Here is a 17,027-nt window from a genome sequence, read left to right on the forward strand (position 1 = left end):
TACGGAACGAATTAAGTACTTAACCCGAGGTACCACTGTACATTCTTTTTGCGGCACCCCTGTGGGGCTCAGGAGCCCAGTTACGTGGTCTAAACCACCGAGCCTCTTGGGCTTGCCAGTCGGAAGGTCGGCGGTTCGAATCCCCGTGACGGGGTGAGCTCCCGTTGCTCTGTCCCAGCTCCTGTCAACCTAGCGGTTCGAAAGCACGCCAGTGCAAGTAGATAAATAGGTACTGCTGTGGTTGAAAGGTAAACGGCATTTCTGTGCGCTCTGGTTTCCGTCATGGTGTTCCATTGCACCAGAAGTGGTTTAGCCATGCTGGCCACATGACCTGAAAAGCTGTCTGTGGACAAACGCCGGCTCCCTCAGCCTGAAAGCGAGATGAGCGCCACACCCCATAGTTGCCTTTGACCGGACTTTTTACCATCCAGCGGTCCTTTACCTTTTACCCCTTGCCAGCAAGCCTCTCACCCTTTTCCAAACACCCTTGCTTGTGGAGTGTTTCCTCAGGTTCCTCTCCCCTCTCCTTGGGAGTCCTCTAGGCAGCCGGTCTCTGAGCCCTGCCCACCTACCCCAAAGATTGGTGCCTCCTCACACTGCCCCACAGGGGCCTGGGAAGCACTCCCTGGCCAGCCACAGAGGCACAATTCGCCTGTGGAGCTTGTAGCCAGGGCTACTGCAATAAACAGCTGTGCAAGCCTTTGAGAGGTAGAGACATGAGAGGGCATCAGAGGCCAGTGTTGCCTGTGGCACCATCATTCAAAGCACCCCAGGGTGCCACGGTACACAGGTTGAAAACAACTGCCTTTACCCCTTGAGACCACTTTGCCTGCAGGCCTGCCTTACCCCATAATGTGTCCATTTGACCTTTTCCCTTCACAGAACTGGCAGTGTTGCAGCCGTTGCTTACTCGTTCTGCATCTGTTAGTAATCAGTCTTTTAGTGTGGCAGCACCTCCACCTTGGAACTCCCTGCCTCTTGACACCAAGCAGGTCCCTTTGCTGTACTCTTTGCTGTGGGACCTGCTTAAAACATTCCTGTTTCAGCGCGCTTGTACAAAAAGCTACTGTTGACATTCTTTAGAATGTCTGAATTTTTAACTCTTTTTAAAATGAGGGTTTGAATGTTTTAAAGTTTTGCAAACCACTTAAGCGCTTTCTTACAACCAAGCAATGTATACATTTTGTAAATAAAAACTTTGTATTTTTAGGGTCCATCTAGCTCATTATTGCCTGACTTGTTAGTGGGTCTCTCTTGCCCGACGTGAAGATGCTGGGAATTGAAACTAGAATCTTCCGCCTGTGAAGGACGAGTTGCTTAGATGGATGGCCTTTGCCATTGTTTTGATGCCGTGGGCGTTCAAACTTTGAATGCCTTCAGAGAAAGCCTTTCTCCATTAGCCTTCACCTCTGCCACAGCATTCTTGCACGTTCTAAGGCACACACAGAATACCTGCGGCACGTGACAGAATACCCCTTTTCTTTTGGCCATATCTGCCACTTCTCTGATAATCCCTGATAAGCTTCTGAAAAAGCCCATGAGTTTTCTCCAAGACATGCTTTGAAAACCTCAGCTTTTTAATGGACAGGTTACTGAACAACAAAATGCACTGAAATTTAATTGGGATGGTCTCCGCTTTAGATATATCTTACTGAACTGCACAAGTTGTAGTCGTTTTCAAAAATACCGTGTGAATTTGCGTAATAGGACAAAGCACTTATTCTAAAGGAGCGGCTGGCGGGGGGGGGGGAGCATACTTTGGTTGTATTCAGCTAAGTGCCATTCATGAGTAACCTACTGGAATAAATGGGCATATGTTAGTTATGCGTATCAATTTCAATGCGTCTGTTCTGAGTCGAACAACTTTGGATACGTCTGTTTGCTTTTTGTAAGGCAGTGCACACAGAGGCATAATCTCAGAAATGGTATTCCCTGTTCTCTCTCTCTCTCTCTCTTTCTTTCTCTCTCTCTCTCTCACACACACACGGAAATGTTTTTTTCCTGACGGAATATTGCTATTTGCAGTTTGCAGAAGTTGGAAGGGGAGAACCCGTCTGTGGTCTGGTCTTCCAGAAGTTGTTGGACTTCCAACTCCCATCAGTCCCAGCCAGCAGTACCAGTAGTCAAGGAAGATGGGAACTGTAGTTTAACAGCACCTGGCCACATCCTTGTCTTAAGCGCTCCATAGGTAAAGGTAAAGGTACCCCTGCCCGTACGGGCCAGTCTTGCCAGACTCTCAGGTTGTGTGCTCATCTCACTCTATAGGCCGGGAGCCAGCGCTGTCCGCAGACACTTCTGGGTCACATGGCCAGCGTGACGAAGCTGCTCTGGCGAACCGGCACCAGAGCAGCACACGGAAACACCGTTTACCTTCCCGCTGGTAAGCGGTACCTATTTATCTACTTGCACCCGGGGGTGCTTTCGAACTGCTAGGTTGGCAGGCGCTGGGACTGAACGACGGGAGCGCACCCCGCCACGGGGATTCGAACCGCCGATCATGTGATCGGCAAGTCCTAGGCGCTGAGGTTTTACCCACAGCGCCACCCGCGTCCCTCCATACATCACCATAAAAGCTAAACTGTTCACCGTTCAGTTGAGAGATCTTTATATGCCGTCTGTTTTCAACTGCTTGATCAGTGAATTGGGACAGCAGTTTCAAGGTTGCGGTGGCGATGCATTTCTGAGATTACCTGAGAATTAGCAGGACTAACTTGAGTGCTGCATAGTTTTTATGTCTGGTGTTTTATTATGTTTTTATACCTGTTGGAAGCTGCCCAGAGTGGCTGGGGCAACTCAGCCAAATGGGCAGGGAACAAATAATAATAATAGCCACAAGAATCCAAGTCCTTCGCTTTCTGAGCCTTTTTGAGCTCCTTCAGAAAATGCTGTAACTTTTAGAGGAAGAAACAGTTCCCTGTTTTCTTTTTCCCGTTTCCAGTACTGTATAGACTTCTAAATATGTCAGGCATGTGGAAGGTTAGAAGGAGAAGAAAAGGGAATCTATTTGAGCAGCAGATGAGGATTGGTCATGATTATGTGGTTTGTTTTTTTCCTATAGAGAAGGGTTATCTGTCATTTTTATTTCTGTACTTAGTGACGGCTTTGTTCGGGTGCTTTATAGAGATAGCAGCAATCTAGAAAGACAGGTGTCTGCCCTGGAGCAAATGTGGGCCATGCAGAGTGTGGATTGGAGAAAGAGATAAGAGGTTTAAAGCTAATCAAGCAAAGTAGGGGAGGAAATCCTCTTAAGTATTTATATGTGAACCTGCAATCCTGTGTGTATTTACATGGAAATAAGAATCTCTGTTCAATGGGATCTGCTCCCAAAGTCCGTGTACACAGCATTGCATTACTCGCAGGGGATGAGAGTGTGGAGGCTGATGCAGAGAATGGCAACATGTGCAAATGGCTTTAGATACCCATTAAGTCCATAAATTACCATATAGCAGGCACCACCAAACTTGGCCCTCCAGATGTTTTGGAACTACAATTCCCATCATCCCTGACCACTGGTCCTGTTAGCTAGGGGTGATGGGAGTTGCCGTCCCAAAACATCTGGAGGGCTGAGTTTGGGAATGCCTGCCATATAGCATATATTCAACCCAAAAAACAGAGACTACCGTATTTTCGCTCCATAAGACGCACCTAGTTTTTAGAGGGGGAATGCAAGAAAAAAAATATTCTTTAAAGGGAGCGCTGAGCAGAGCCTGTATGCATCCCAGGCTCTGCTTAGCGCTCCCTTTCACGAGCCGCGTGGAGCGTGTTTGTGGCTCTTGGGGGCTTTTCCCCAAGGAGGGAGAAGGGGCTGCCCTCTGTCCCTTCCCCCACCTCCCGCAAAAGCCAGCAAGAGCCGCGCTCCCTTTAAAGAGCCCCCTCTTGGGGGCTTTTCCCGTCCGTCTCCTGCCTGCATTCGCTCCATAAGACACACACACATTTCCCCTTACTTTTTAGGAGGGAAAAAGTGTGTCTTATGGAGCGAAAAATACGGCATTTGTTGTTGACAAAGGACAGTTGGACATATAAAGGGCTCCATTACCTTCAGTAGCTTAGGGCCTCATCAAACCTAAATCCGGCCTTGACTATGGCAATTACATACTGCTGGACTAATGAATGTATCCTAGTGGGAACAGAGCACAGGTATAATAAGCATTAATGCAAGTGCTGGAGTCTCCCATTATTATTTTTTTGCTGACTGCAAAGGACCAGCACAGAGATGGGCAAAGCATCAGATGGATAAACGCAAAGGCCTCTAGGCCAACACCTTCGGTTATGTTTTAGGTGGAAGTGGGATTACTTCCCCCAGCAATTAAAAAAAATCATAATCTGCATCTGTGCACGCAAATGAGCATAGGAAATGTTGCAAATATCTTTCTCCTTTAGTCTTTGCTATGCGTTCCCTCTTCTCCTTTTTGGGTGGCTATAGTGGGCCCACTGTTTCTTCCTGATATGTGCACAGAGTTGGACAGTTGTGATGTTGGCAAATTCCTGATCTCCTTTACCTTACTAGTCTCGGACTGCTAGCCTGGTTCCTTTTGCAATGTGCCTTAACTGAAGAAGAGGTGTGTTAACAGGGAAAGCGAGGGTTTGGTGTTTGAGGGACATGTCTCCCTTGTTTTGAGCATGATTTGAAGGAACTGAGAGAGGTGGGGGAGAATCCAGGTGTTATGCAAAGGAGTCATTTTTCTGGTATTTTTGGAGCGGTTTATAGCCATTAGGGGTGGGGTGGAATTGGAGGATAGAATACTGTTTATATTTTTAAAAAAGAAATGGAATAGACACATTACTGTACAGTAGTTTATCCTTCTTAATGATGCTCTAACACAAATGAAACATAGTGGCATTTTATAAAAATGAATATGATGGGTGGAGTGCTCAAATTTTATAATTATTGCCAAAATTTAAAGCTAAAATGAGAGGGAGAGGGTCAGGCTGGAAGCCACAGCTGGTGACCCCTGGGGTCTCCACCCTTCCTTGTTTGCAGACCTAAGTGGTGTGAACACCCCTAGTTTCTGATCCAAAGCTGGACGCAACTGGTGTGAGATAATCTGTTTGTTCAGATGCATCCTTCATTCCACTGTTTTCTTCATTTATCATCATTTGGTAGCTGATGTACAATGTGTTGGTGTGCATACAGTTTATGATTTGAGACCTGGGCCAAAGAAGTGTCACTAAGCTGTTGTCCATTTGTCATGGCAAGAATTGAGAAACTCCCTAACAGCGGCAGAGGATTCTCGTAAATAGAAGGGCAGCTGAAATTTATGCAGGTTTCTGGAAGGTGGGGCTGTGGTGGGAGGGGGCTTCTAAGGAATTTGGGGAGTGATAGTGAGAAAGGATTCAGTTTATACATTACTGAAGTGGACAACTTCACCAGAACATCAGTATCTTTTGAAATATCAATACTGTACTTAAATTTCATCCAGCTCTACAATTTTATGAGTCTATGTTTAAGGAAATAGAGTCATCCGTTACCCTATATAAATATGATTTTAAAAACTTCAGAAAGATGTGATATTCTGTGCAAAGTGATCTCTTATAGTGGAGACATAGCAGGGTGGCAAAGGCTGGCAAAGAGACCCATCCAAAATGCTTCCAAGATTGAGGAACCAGAGACGTCACAATTTCTGAGGTGGCAGAAAGGGCGGCAAACATTCAGGCTACAGGTGGTGGATTTGCTTTTGAGAGTCTCCCTGCTAGTGGGGAAAATAAAATCAAGTAACTATAAGCTCCTGAGAGGGAGTCCAGCCCTATTCCCTATATTTGCTAGTTTTTCTTTTACGATTTCCCACCCTCTCCCCACATTTTTTTAAAATGGCATCTCCACCTGAGTTTGGAAGTAGCACAGTCCATTCTGGTAAATGTACAGACAAGGCCTCAAATCTCTATGGCAACGGGGCTGGCCTTTTCGAGGTGCCCAAATACCCTTGTCTTTCTGTTAATTGGTAACTCTGGCTCTCCCGCTGAGGCGCTGAGAATGTTTGACCAAGCAGGGGACGGCATGAGGAAAGAGGCAGCCATTGACATGCCACCTCCTCTGGCTGGAGGAAGGATGCCAGCTGCTGGAAATCACAAGTGGGGAGAGGGGTCTGTTGCTCTCGGGCCCCCCTTGCCAAGCCTCCCACAGGCATCAGGCTGGCCTGGGTGAGAACAGGAGGCTGGACTAGGCAGGGCCAGCCCACCCATGAGGCAAGGTCCGGCGACTGCCTCAGGTGGCAAGATCCACAGGGGCAGCAGATCCAGCCCACGAGAAATGCATTGCCCGTGGCTGCCGCTTCCTTGGCAGCCTCCATCCCTATGCTACCTCTGCTGCAGCTGCTTGGTGAATAGGGGCTGCCCTCTGGGGTCCCCTGGGCTCTGCACCTGCCTGGCATAATTCAGAGCTGGCCCTGATCCTTCCTCTACATTGGTCTTTGATTCCTTTTTTTTAAATATACCTTTTATTTTTATTTTTTACATATCAGTTCCAACAGTCTTACAACACAACTTCTCATCTTATACACTATTTTAGACTTCCGTCAACACCCCTGATGATTTTCCGTTCTTTATCACTTATTCTTCATTTCTTAATTTCTGTATTACATTTAATTGTCCTTAACTAATAATTCTCTTCATAGTCTTTCTTGCAGTATTTCAAATAATCCACCTTACAAAACTTATTGCAGTCCTACTAGTGTAATCTGTTCATCACAATTACTTTTCAAATAGTTCATATATTTACTCCAGTCTTCTAAGAATCTCTGATCCCGCAGGTTTCTAATCCTTCCTGCTAATTTATCTAATTCAATGGTCTTTGATTCTTACATGAACCTTCGGGTAAAGTTCCCGATGTAGATCTTCATTGTCTCCTTGTTCCTGATGTAGATCTTCACTGCCTGCTTTTTCCATGGCCTGAGGAGGACCAAGAGCCATTTTTCGGTTTGCCTCAGGTGCTGAAATATCTCAGGCTGGATCTTTGGCTCTTCTTACATTGATGTGCTTCTGTGTCGCCCAGGGCATTTCCTCCAAGTTGCAGATGTGCGAACCCACAGGCCCCGAATCACTGTCGACCTCTGTTCTGCACCCGCCGACCCCCCATGTTCAAAGTTTAGCTCAAAACATGGGCAGTTAAATATTTGAAGAGCAATTCAGAGTCTCCAAAGGGGTCCGTAGCAAAACCTGTATAGCAAAAACAAGGGCAGAACATGTTTGCTCAATGGGTTACCAGTTTACTTGGGCCGCTGCGACTGAAGTAAGCCGCTCACTTCCTTGGAATGTGAGCAGGCAGATGCAGCCTATTAATCTCTCGTGTGCTATTACATTCATTATATCGTTGCTGCATTAACTATGTTGTAAACTGCGCTGTGGCCTTTTGATAAAGAGCGGCATATCCCAAATAAATCTACTGCTGCCAACCCACAGATTTGGCTTAGGGGCAGAAGATGTTTAGAGCACACGAAAAAATGTGGCTGGGCCCAGCTACAGTGGCAAAGTAGGGAGTCACAAAAAATCTAGAGGTGGCAGACGGATGGATAGATACAGGTTGAATTGATCTACTTTCCCCTCCTCTAACGTGCATTTAGAGGGGGGGGGGAATAAATATTATAAACCACTGGTAGCATTGCCCATGGATACAGGGGTAGGGCTTGTGTACTAATGACTAAGGTGGAGCGAAATGATGTAACAGCCGACTTAACAGAAATGAAACAAATAAGTGTTCCCGTGAATTGCTTGTTGACAGAAATGTCCCATTGTTCTGCAGTTCACAAGAAGGCACAAGATGTGCGTAAGGGAACATACGCTTTCTGCTGAAAATCTATTATTAAATGGTGGTGATGCACGGGTGATTTGTTTTCCACCTGGGTGTGAAGAGGAGAGATTATATTGTCTATTTGGATTGATTATAGAGACAACTCTACAGAGCCCTGAGTAATGCGCCTGAATGCCAGTTTCTGGAAACAACAGAAGAGGAAAGTGTCCCTTGGTTCATGTCCTGCCTGGTGATTTCCCACAGAGATTTGGCTGATCCCTGAAAGAACAGGCTCCTGGTCCAGATAGGCCATTGGCCTAGAGAGCATTGTGACTAAGCAGTGTATAAACCTTTCAAAATGAGCAAAATAAAGATGCAACTGTCTCTTCAGGAATAAAAACCAGCCCAAGAACCAAGAGGACTCTTTGCGTTACGGCCATTGTATCAATATTGGCTTCTGAAAGGGGGCCTTGTATAGGACTTGGCATCTATTAGACAATACACCAGTGTGTGATATCAGGCCTGTAGTTGCTTTTCACGAGAATTAAAAATGTAAAAGTTTAGTTACTACATAGAAATGCCTTGGTGAAAATTATTGCAAGAGCTGCCTAAGTGGAGACCCAACAGAGTGTTCGCAGTTTCTGAAGGTTTAACTAAAAGGTATTTGCAAATCCTGTGGACCGTAGCCAATATGAATTTCACCACAGGCTGCTCTAATCAAATGATATATGTTTCATCCCTGCCAGAAATTAAATGGATGGCTGCAGCACACTCTACGTGGGCCTGCCTTTCCAAGAGTGTTTGGAAGTTTTCAGGTGTTTTGAAATGCAGCTGTTGGCCTCATAAGTGTGGCTCGCTGAGAGGAAAGAAGAACTCGCTCCAGTATTGCTCCCAACGTCATTGGTTTCCAGTTAACTTTATTCAGGAGGCTTATAGGCTGCTCTCCAGCAACCTCAATGAAGAATGGTGCTTTAAAAAACACAAATTGCAAAATTCGAAATTTAAAACATGGCACGTCACAAGGTGCAAAAGCTCTCATCGTATCACTGTAGAAATACAACTGAAATGACCACATCTTGCAGCTTCTCCCCACCTGGGGGAAGGGCTGTAGCTCAGTGGTTGAGCATCTGCTTTTGTGCCCAGAAGGTCCCCGGTTCAATTCCCGGCATCCCCACGTAGGACTGGGAGACATTTCCTGGCTGAAATGCTGTAGAGGCACTTCTTGTCAGTATAGATGGTCTATATCAGTGTAAGAAGGCTTCCCATATCCTTGAGTTGTGCTCCAGCAGAGCCAATGGGTCAGGGATGATGGGAATTGTGGTTGAAACCATGAGGGCAGGGGCACCAGGCTAGGGAAGGCTGACATATTGCTCCCCTGTTTATCCCTGCCAGACCTCCTCCCCATGTGTCCCGGAAGGCCATTTGTCTAAGCCACACTCACTTGCCCTTTATCTGTTGCCCTAACTATCACTGCTATAGGCAGCATCTGAGGAACTCCCTGCCTCTTGATTTCAGACAGGCGTCTTAACTGTACTCTTTCGGATGTGTGCTTATAGCATTTTTGTTTAAGCCAGCCTATTCAAATGTGTATGTGGTGATGTGTTTTGATCTCCTTTACTGATATAGATAGATAGATAGATAGATAGATAGATAGATAGATATCATAAGGATATGTACAAACACATGCTTTCATTTATTTTTAAATGTTTTTAACTGTTATTTAGTGATAATTTTGATATATTTATTGTAAGCCACTTAAAAGGTGTTTTTTTACTACAATCTAGCGCTATATAAATTTTGTTAAATATATGATGTTGGATGCAGGGCCAAAAGGGAGTTTGCAGATGCCCCTGGGTAAGCCCTGTGTGGTGCTTTGCCAGCACCAACAACCAAACAGGCCTGAGATTCCCTGCTGTTTCTCTAGTTAACCGCTTCTCTCTTGCTCAAAGGCTACCTCACCAGCTCAGGGGTAGCCAGCTTAGCATCTTCCAGATGTTTTTGGAGGACAACGCCCATCATTCCTTGACCATAGGCCACATTGGCTGGAGCTAGTAGTCTAACTACATCTGGAGTTTAGCTTTAGCTTCCTTTGATCTTGCTCTTTATACATACAGTGGTACCTCGGGTTAAGAACTTAATTCGTTCTGGGGGTCCGTTCTTAACCTGAAACTGTTCTTAACCTGAGGTACCACTTTAGCTAATGGGGCCGCGCTGCCGGAGCACGATTTCTGTTCTCATCCTGAAGCAAAGTTCTTAACCCAAGGTGTTATGTATTGAAGTTCTCACCCTGGGCCAGCAGGGGGATACTGTAGATAGTTATGCAAATAAGGGATCGAAAGTGACGTTCAGTGATTGGATAGTTTTAGAAAATTGTTACAGTTACATTGTACTGGAGCTCTATATAAGCAGGCTGACTGAACCCTTCAGTTCAGTTCTGTTCTGGCCTGTGAATAAACAAGAGCTGTTTGAAGAATCGCTGTGTCGTCTGATATGTTCACCCACAACTCAACACGAGGTACTACTTCCGGGTTAGCGGAGTCTGTAACCTGAAGCGTATGTAATCCGAGGTACCACTGTATTTGTAATTGTAGACTGGACGTGTGGAAGGGGGGCAGCAGGACTGTGTCCCCCGCACCTGCCCCTCTGACGGCTGCATGCTGACCATCTGCTTCCAGGCATATTTGGTCATGGCATGAAAAGCCTGACATTGCAGGAAATGAGTGGTATTTTTCTGACGGCAACATGACATTTGTTTCCTTTCCTTCTCATTTCCTTTTGGCTGCCATTTATAGGGGACTCCATTAGCGCTTACCCTCACACGTCAATTCTGAGGATAATTGCTCTTCTACATATGGTAGATCAGAAGGCGATTCAAGTTTGCAGCATGCTAGCTGCTGAATGAATAAGCAGGCGACTGTCTTCTTTCGTTTGATTTTGCTACAAAGGGTTTCCTCCCGGTATTTGAGTCTTTTGATTTCGCCCAGGTATGGTCTTTCAACAGGTTTGATGCTCACACTAATAATTGCCTTCAAAGCATTCTGCAAACCGCAGAGTTATTTATTTATTTCAATGGATTTTAATTATGTCGTGCAGTTTTGTGATAATTTATTGCTCTAGAAATGCATTTGTATTGGCCAGTTCCTTAACTCTTTCGGCTAATTGTTTTGAATTTAGTTGGGGAATATGGGCTTCAATGACTCTTGATTAATCTTTTCTAAATATGTTTGCAGCAGGAGCACATAATGTCAGAAATGTAGCAGCACAAATAGCTTTATAGTTTTTAAAATAAATTGCTAAGAAGGGGTGTTGGCATGTTCTGTAGATTCCCCTGATGAGGACAATGCAAGCCACTGTTAGAAATTTTGGGCTAAACCCTAGAAATTAATAAATGCTAGGATTTTGGGTTCTTTGTGATATGCAGGGAGAATATATATTGCCTGAGAGGATTCCTGGGCTGCCTTATGCAAACCAGTCTTGCTGGCTTGAGGGAAGAGCAAACGATACAATAGAGAGACACAGAGGGTGGTCAACAACTCCTTGTCCCAGGTAGGACCAGAGACTGGATGACATCAGGATGAAGGCCCCCTGTGCAATTTTCCTGCAGAGAGATTGCAGCGAATGCTTGATAAAGATTGGGCACAATCTAGCCGTCAAAGCATATACCACGTCTAGCAGTTGTGGCTTCCTCCAAAGGTTCTTGGGAGCTGTAGTTTTTAAGGGTGTGGAGAGTTGTTATAAGAGCTACAGTTCCCAGCACCCTTAACAAACTGCAATTCCCAGAATTCTTTGGGGGAAGCCATGTGACTTAAAATCTGGATGATGCTGAATAAATAAGTTGTCTGGAACGAATTTTGAATTTGCCTCAGGCAGCAAAAACTCTTGGACCTGCCTTTTGTGATGGGTGTGATGTGGAAGCAGTCTTGAAACCCCTGCACCCCTTGCTATTGAAACTGACACATTTAATGTATTTCAGTTGAGCTGTGCAGAATGGTTGTACGCCCACCCCAACTCTCCGAGCAGCGGTAATTTGTAAGGAACGAGCTACTTGGGTTTTTTGTTTCTTTGTAAGAAAAAAATCCATGAAGACTTAATGCCATCTTGCAATACTCAGTACAGCCATATCTTGGTTCGCAAACGCCTTGCAAGTCAAATGTTTTGGCTCTCGAATGCCACTAACCCGGAAGTGAGTGTTCCAGTTTGTGGACGTTCTTTGGAACCCAAACGTCCGACGCGGCTTCCGTGGCTTCCGAACATTTTGGAAGTCGAACCGACTTCCAGAACGGATTCCGTTCGACTTCCAAGGTACCACTGTATAGATGAATCTGTATACGTGTTTGTGTTTTGTGTATGCATGCACACAAATGACCCATTAGCAGAGACAAGCAAGAGACACTCCTACTAGGGAGCGGATCCACTACCCCACATTAGATCCTCAAGGAGGAAGGTGCTCCTTTTCCAAGCCTGCCAAATGCTTTTACTGGAGGAAAGTGGGATGTTTCACCTTTCCCACCCTAACATTTCTGAGAAATCTGTGAATCGAAACTAGCCTTCCCGTAATTGGCCTCAACAAAGAGGCAGTGAATGGTCATCCTGGGCCATTAAAAAAAAACCACCCACCTACCCACCCTATCAATGTTCTTTTGTGAGATCTCAGACTTTGATCTGCCTTCTCTTTTTAAAGGAAAGCCACTGTGTGATAGAGCTGGTTCTTGGACAGCAAACCTGCAACAATGCTCTGCTTTTGTGCCGCTTTTCTGAATGAATTTGGCCTTGTTTCCTAGGGGGAAACTTGCAGCAGTCTTGATTTCTGCATCTTTGGCTTGTCGGACTGACTAAGCCTCTGTTCATTTTGAGGGGCGCCTTCTGGAGAGGGCAGCGGGTGTGTCTAAGCTCTCCCCCAACCTGCATATAAGAATGTGACTCATGCAGGTTCCTATATTCCCTAGTATGTATGACAGCAAGAGACGGTTTTAAACAATTAAAAGGGGCTTGGCATGCAGACCAAAGGCGTTTGTCCCAGGGCTTAAAAAAGGAGAGTGACTCTTTGACTTGTCTGGCGGTGTTTCTATATAAAGTCTGAGCGTATAAAAGGCAGCAAATTGAAACGCTTTTAAAATATGCTGCTTTTAAAGGCAGTGCCAAGCGCAGGCTTGTGATTCTCCTTCCATGCTGCACACGCCTTTCCTCTCTCTGCCCCCCTCCACCCCATGCACACACTAAAAACTGGAATAAGTTGCAAATGGGGAATTGCTACATTTTCCATTGGGGGTGGGGGGTAAGGTAATGGCTTTTGTTTAGACCCCTGTTTCACTTGACGGGCTGTATTACAGTTGCAGCATCCCGCGCATGAAATAGACTTTTGATTGTGCAGATGGGATTTCTTCCCTTCTCCCCCTGTGCACCCCCAAAATCTCCTCTGGAAGGTTGAGGGACCCTCTGGAGCAGATTGTGGGGAGTTGTGGGGTGGTGGGCAGGGTGTTACGTCCGCAGGGGTGGGGGGGTGGGACTCTGAACCTAGCCCATTATAAATCCAACTGATCTTTCTCTTTGAGAGAGTGGTTAGAAATGACAAGCAGTTTTTATTCTAAAGCATTTACTTATCTGCTGGAAGCAGACTTGGAAAGGAGGCTAATGCAGCAATGTCATCTTATCACAGATTTCCTAGTAATTTGCTGTTTGGGGTTGTGAGAAGCTTAATCTGGCTACGCAAGTGTGGCGGCTTTGAGCTGATCTCTTTCTATCTTACACTCCCACAGCCAAAGCAAGTTCTGTCTCACTCCACGACATTGTCTGCTCTTATCACCACTCATTAGGAACGTGACTAGGACCCCGGAATGCTGAATGCCAGGTTCTGTCCGCCCCACCCACAAAAAATCATGATTGCATTTTTTTATTTTATTTGGTTTGGTTTTGGTTTTTTGGGCCTTTATGCAGCTATTAACTGAGACCCCATCAACACAGTACTTTTAAAGCACATGTATAGCAGTCGTGGTTCCCTCCTCCCCAAGAATCCTGGGAACTTAATCCCCCTCCCCGAGCTACAATTCCCAGCACCCTTAACAAACTTCAGTTCCCAAGATTCTTTCAGGGGGAAGCCGTGACTGTTAAAGCGTTATAAGAAGGACTTTAAAATGTACTGTGCTGGTTGTGGCCTCGTGCTGGGAATTTAATATTGGAATATTAGATCACACATGCACTATACATTTAAAACCGTATCATGCTACTTTAAACAGCTGTGGCTTCCCCCAAAGAGTTATGGGAGCTGGAGTTTGTTAAGGGAGCTGAGACTGGCTAGTTAGCCGATCCCTATTCCCTTCACACAGCTAAATTCCAGAGTTCCCCGGGGGAAGAGGGATTGCTCTGAGAAACTCCATTTAGAAGGCATCAAACCAGGTGTGACTGGCTGCTTCGGGGGTGTCTCTCAGGCATGTTGAAACAGAAACAGGACACCTTTCCAAATGGTCCATTTGACAGGTGCTGAGATTAATAGGGGACATCTGTACGAAACTCCAGAAGCCCTGCAGCTGACCACTGTCCTACGGAGGAGGGGGAGGAAGACCCCCTCTCAAAATGGAGAGAGCTTGTGCTTATTTCTTCCCTTCCCCTCCAGCATTCCTCCTGCGAGAGTTTCCTTTGGCATTTCGCAGAACCCTCCTCTTGCTTACCTGTGATAGATCACCGGGGCAACCGTTTTCCAGACCGATAATTGTGCATCTTGCGGTATAGGGGAAACAACTGGCCTGCTTCACAGTTCAAGCTGAAGTCGAGACATGCTAAAGCAGAACCGTAAAGGTGATGGCAAGAAGTGGGGGCGCAGCTGTAAACACCCTGGATTAGGGACTGGGAACCTTTTTTTCCGACCGAGGGCTGCATTCTCCCTTCTAGACAGCCTTCCAAGGGCCACATCTGGTGGCCGGCAGGGCCAGATGAAAGGAAACTGTACCCTTTTACCTAATTTCTGCACTCACTCCCCCCTGCCCACCCTTCATCCTCCATCAAGAGTCATTGTCAGAGTTCAGGGATGCAGGCCAGCCAGGTGAAAACCCTCAAGGATGTTGCAAAGCAGGCCAGGGAGGGGGTGTGGCCCCTGGAGAGTCCTGAGGGCCAGATAATGAGGTGTTGAGGGCCGCATTGAGGTTCTCCACCCTGTCTTGGGGCCAGGGCCGTCTTAAGCATATCCGGCGCTGTGGTTCAAAGATCCCTCCAGCACCCCCCGCCCCCTTTCCCAGAGTTGTCGACCTTTCCCCAAGCCTCTGTGGGGATCGCTCTCCTCCTGCGGAGGCTTGGGAGGCAAGCTGCACGCCCGCAAGCCATGTGGTTGGCGGGGCGCAGCTGGCGGGCGTGCAGGGAAAGGGGAGGCCGCCGGCAAAGCTGCGCAGCTTCCCTACTCACTGGGGCGCCCCTGAGAGGCCAGCGCCCTGGCACAACGCGCCAGTAAGCCCAATAGGAAAGACGGTTCTGCTTGGGGCCTCTGAACAGTTTTGTGTGTGTCCAACTGTGGCCGATGGTCTCGTGCCCGTCTGTTCTTCAGACTCCTGCAGGTGCCTCAGTGCATTTGGAAAGGCATTTCTCTTCTGTTGGAAGCAGCCCCTAAAAACTGCTCTGCAAACGCCTTCCTTCCTTCTAAGGATCCTGTGCCTTCCAGTGTCTCCTCTGTCGTTTTTATTTTTGTGTGCTGTCTCTTCTTTCCTTCTCTCCTGCATGTGAGCCTCACTCGACCGACCGTAAGCCTGAGGGCAGTGGGGCCTGTTTCTTTTTTTTGCTTTCTGTGTGAAGCCAGGGACGTCAGAAGGCAGCAGCTTCCATCCCAACCTGTCTTTGTCACAACCTCACTTTTTCCATCCTGCCAAAGTTTGGTTTCTGACAAATCCTGCATCCTTCATCTCGCTGCCTCTCTGTTTAATGTAACTTAGGTAATTATGTGAGTTACGAATCTGAAGCAATTAATGGTGCAGTTATTTCCACGCCATTCATTTCAGTGTAAACGAAATGTCAAAACAATAATTGTTTATCCCCCCCCCAAAGTATTTAATTGCATATTGGCTGGGGACTTTAAAAAAACAATTTGAGCAAATACTGATTGTGTCAGTCGGACTGATTTCCGCTCCAGACCTGGGATGAAAACGTGGGCAGCAGCTATTTTTTCTTCCCTTTCCATTTGTGATGAAATTCTTTGACGTCCCTATGTGAAGCACCTAGTCCTGTTAAGCATTCTAGAAATAGTACTATCTGAACCACTGCTGGGGAATCTTAGCTTGCAACTTCGGTTCGCTCACCCCTTCCAGAACTCTACAGTTCTTTTGTTCCTCCAGACTGAAAGCACATTTTATCCTTTTCTTCCCACTCACAGGGCAAATGGGGTCATCAAGCAAAAACCAGATCTACCTTGTGACAGGCGGATGCGGTTTTCTGGGGAAAAATCTGGTCCAGATGCTTCTGAAGGAGGAGCCTGGCCTTGCAGAAGTGCGCGTCTTTGACTTGCACCTTGATGAAAGCATGCGACACCTGGATAGAGGTAAGGTGCCCATTCCCCTGGGTCACTTGTCTGTCTGTCTGGTTTGCTGGGTGTGGAATCCACTTCCCTGAGAGTCTTGCACAGAATGGGCAAATACATTTTGAGAGAGTCTCCAAAAATCTCTCCAGAGAAATGCCCAACTTGCCACGTGACAGGCTATAGGGGAAGATGTCGGAGCGTACCACCCAACATTTCTTGAATGAAATTAGGGGCGTCCTATTCCATAACAGAAAGGGATGCGGGTGGTGCTGTGATCTAAACCACTGAGCCTCTTGGGCTTGCCGATCAGAAGGCTGGCGGTTCAAATCCCCACGACGGGGTGAGCTCCCGTTGCTCGGTCCCAGCTCCTGCCAACCTAGCAGTTCGAAAGCACGTCAAAGTGCAAGTAGATAAATAGGTACCACTCCGGTGGGAAGGTAAACTGGGTTTCCATGTGCTGCTCTGGCTTCGTCATGCTGGCCACTTGATCCGGAAAACTGTCTGCGGAAGCGGACAAATGCCGGCTCTCTTGGCCTGTAAAGCGAGATGAGCTCTGCAACCCCAGAGTTGTTCATGACTGGACTTAAATGTCAGGGTTCCCTTTACCTATTACATAACAACAACAACAACAACAACGTTATTTATACAATGCCCATCTGATTGGGTTGCCCCAGTCACTCTGGGTAGCTTCCAAATTATATAAAAACACTAAAAAAACTTCTCTATGCAGGGCTGCCTTCAGATGTCTTCTGAAGGTTGTATACTTACTTATCTCCTTGGCTTGGGGGGGGGGTGGTCGCCTAATGCCAC

The 17,027-nt window shown here is 46.5% G+C and overlaps 1 protein-coding gene across 10 annotated transcripts in view; it reads left to right on the forward strand.

Annotated features, from left to right (window-relative positions):
• HSD3B7 (hydroxy-delta-5-steroid dehydrogenase, 3 beta- and steroid delta-isomerase 7) overlaps positions 1-17,027 on the forward strand; it is a 51,320-nt gene that overhangs the window by 13,397 nt on the left and 20,896 nt on the right. For 5 of the 10 annotated variants that reach the window (XM_083470794.1, XM_083470790.1, XM_083470789.1 and 2 more), the window contains one exon: positions 16,074-16,238. In XM_083470794.1, coding sequence (XP_083326920.1) covers positions 16,079-16,238 — 160 coding nt within the window. In that variant the 5' untranslated portion in view covers positions 16,074-16,078. Of the gene's footprint in view, positions 1-10,520; positions 10,708-14,370; positions 14,516-16,067; positions 16,239-17,027 lie in introns of those variants that run through there. The other 5 variants (XM_083470788.1, XM_083470795.1, XM_083470797.1 and 2 more) reach the window with 4 other exon arrangements.

The sequence above is a fragment of the Podarcis liolepis genome (genome assembly GCF_965112155.1).
Source record: "Podarcis liolepis genome assembly, chromosome: 13".
Lineage (NCBI taxonomy): Eukaryota > Metazoa > Chordata > Lepidosauria > Squamata > Lacertidae > Podarcis > Podarcis liolepis.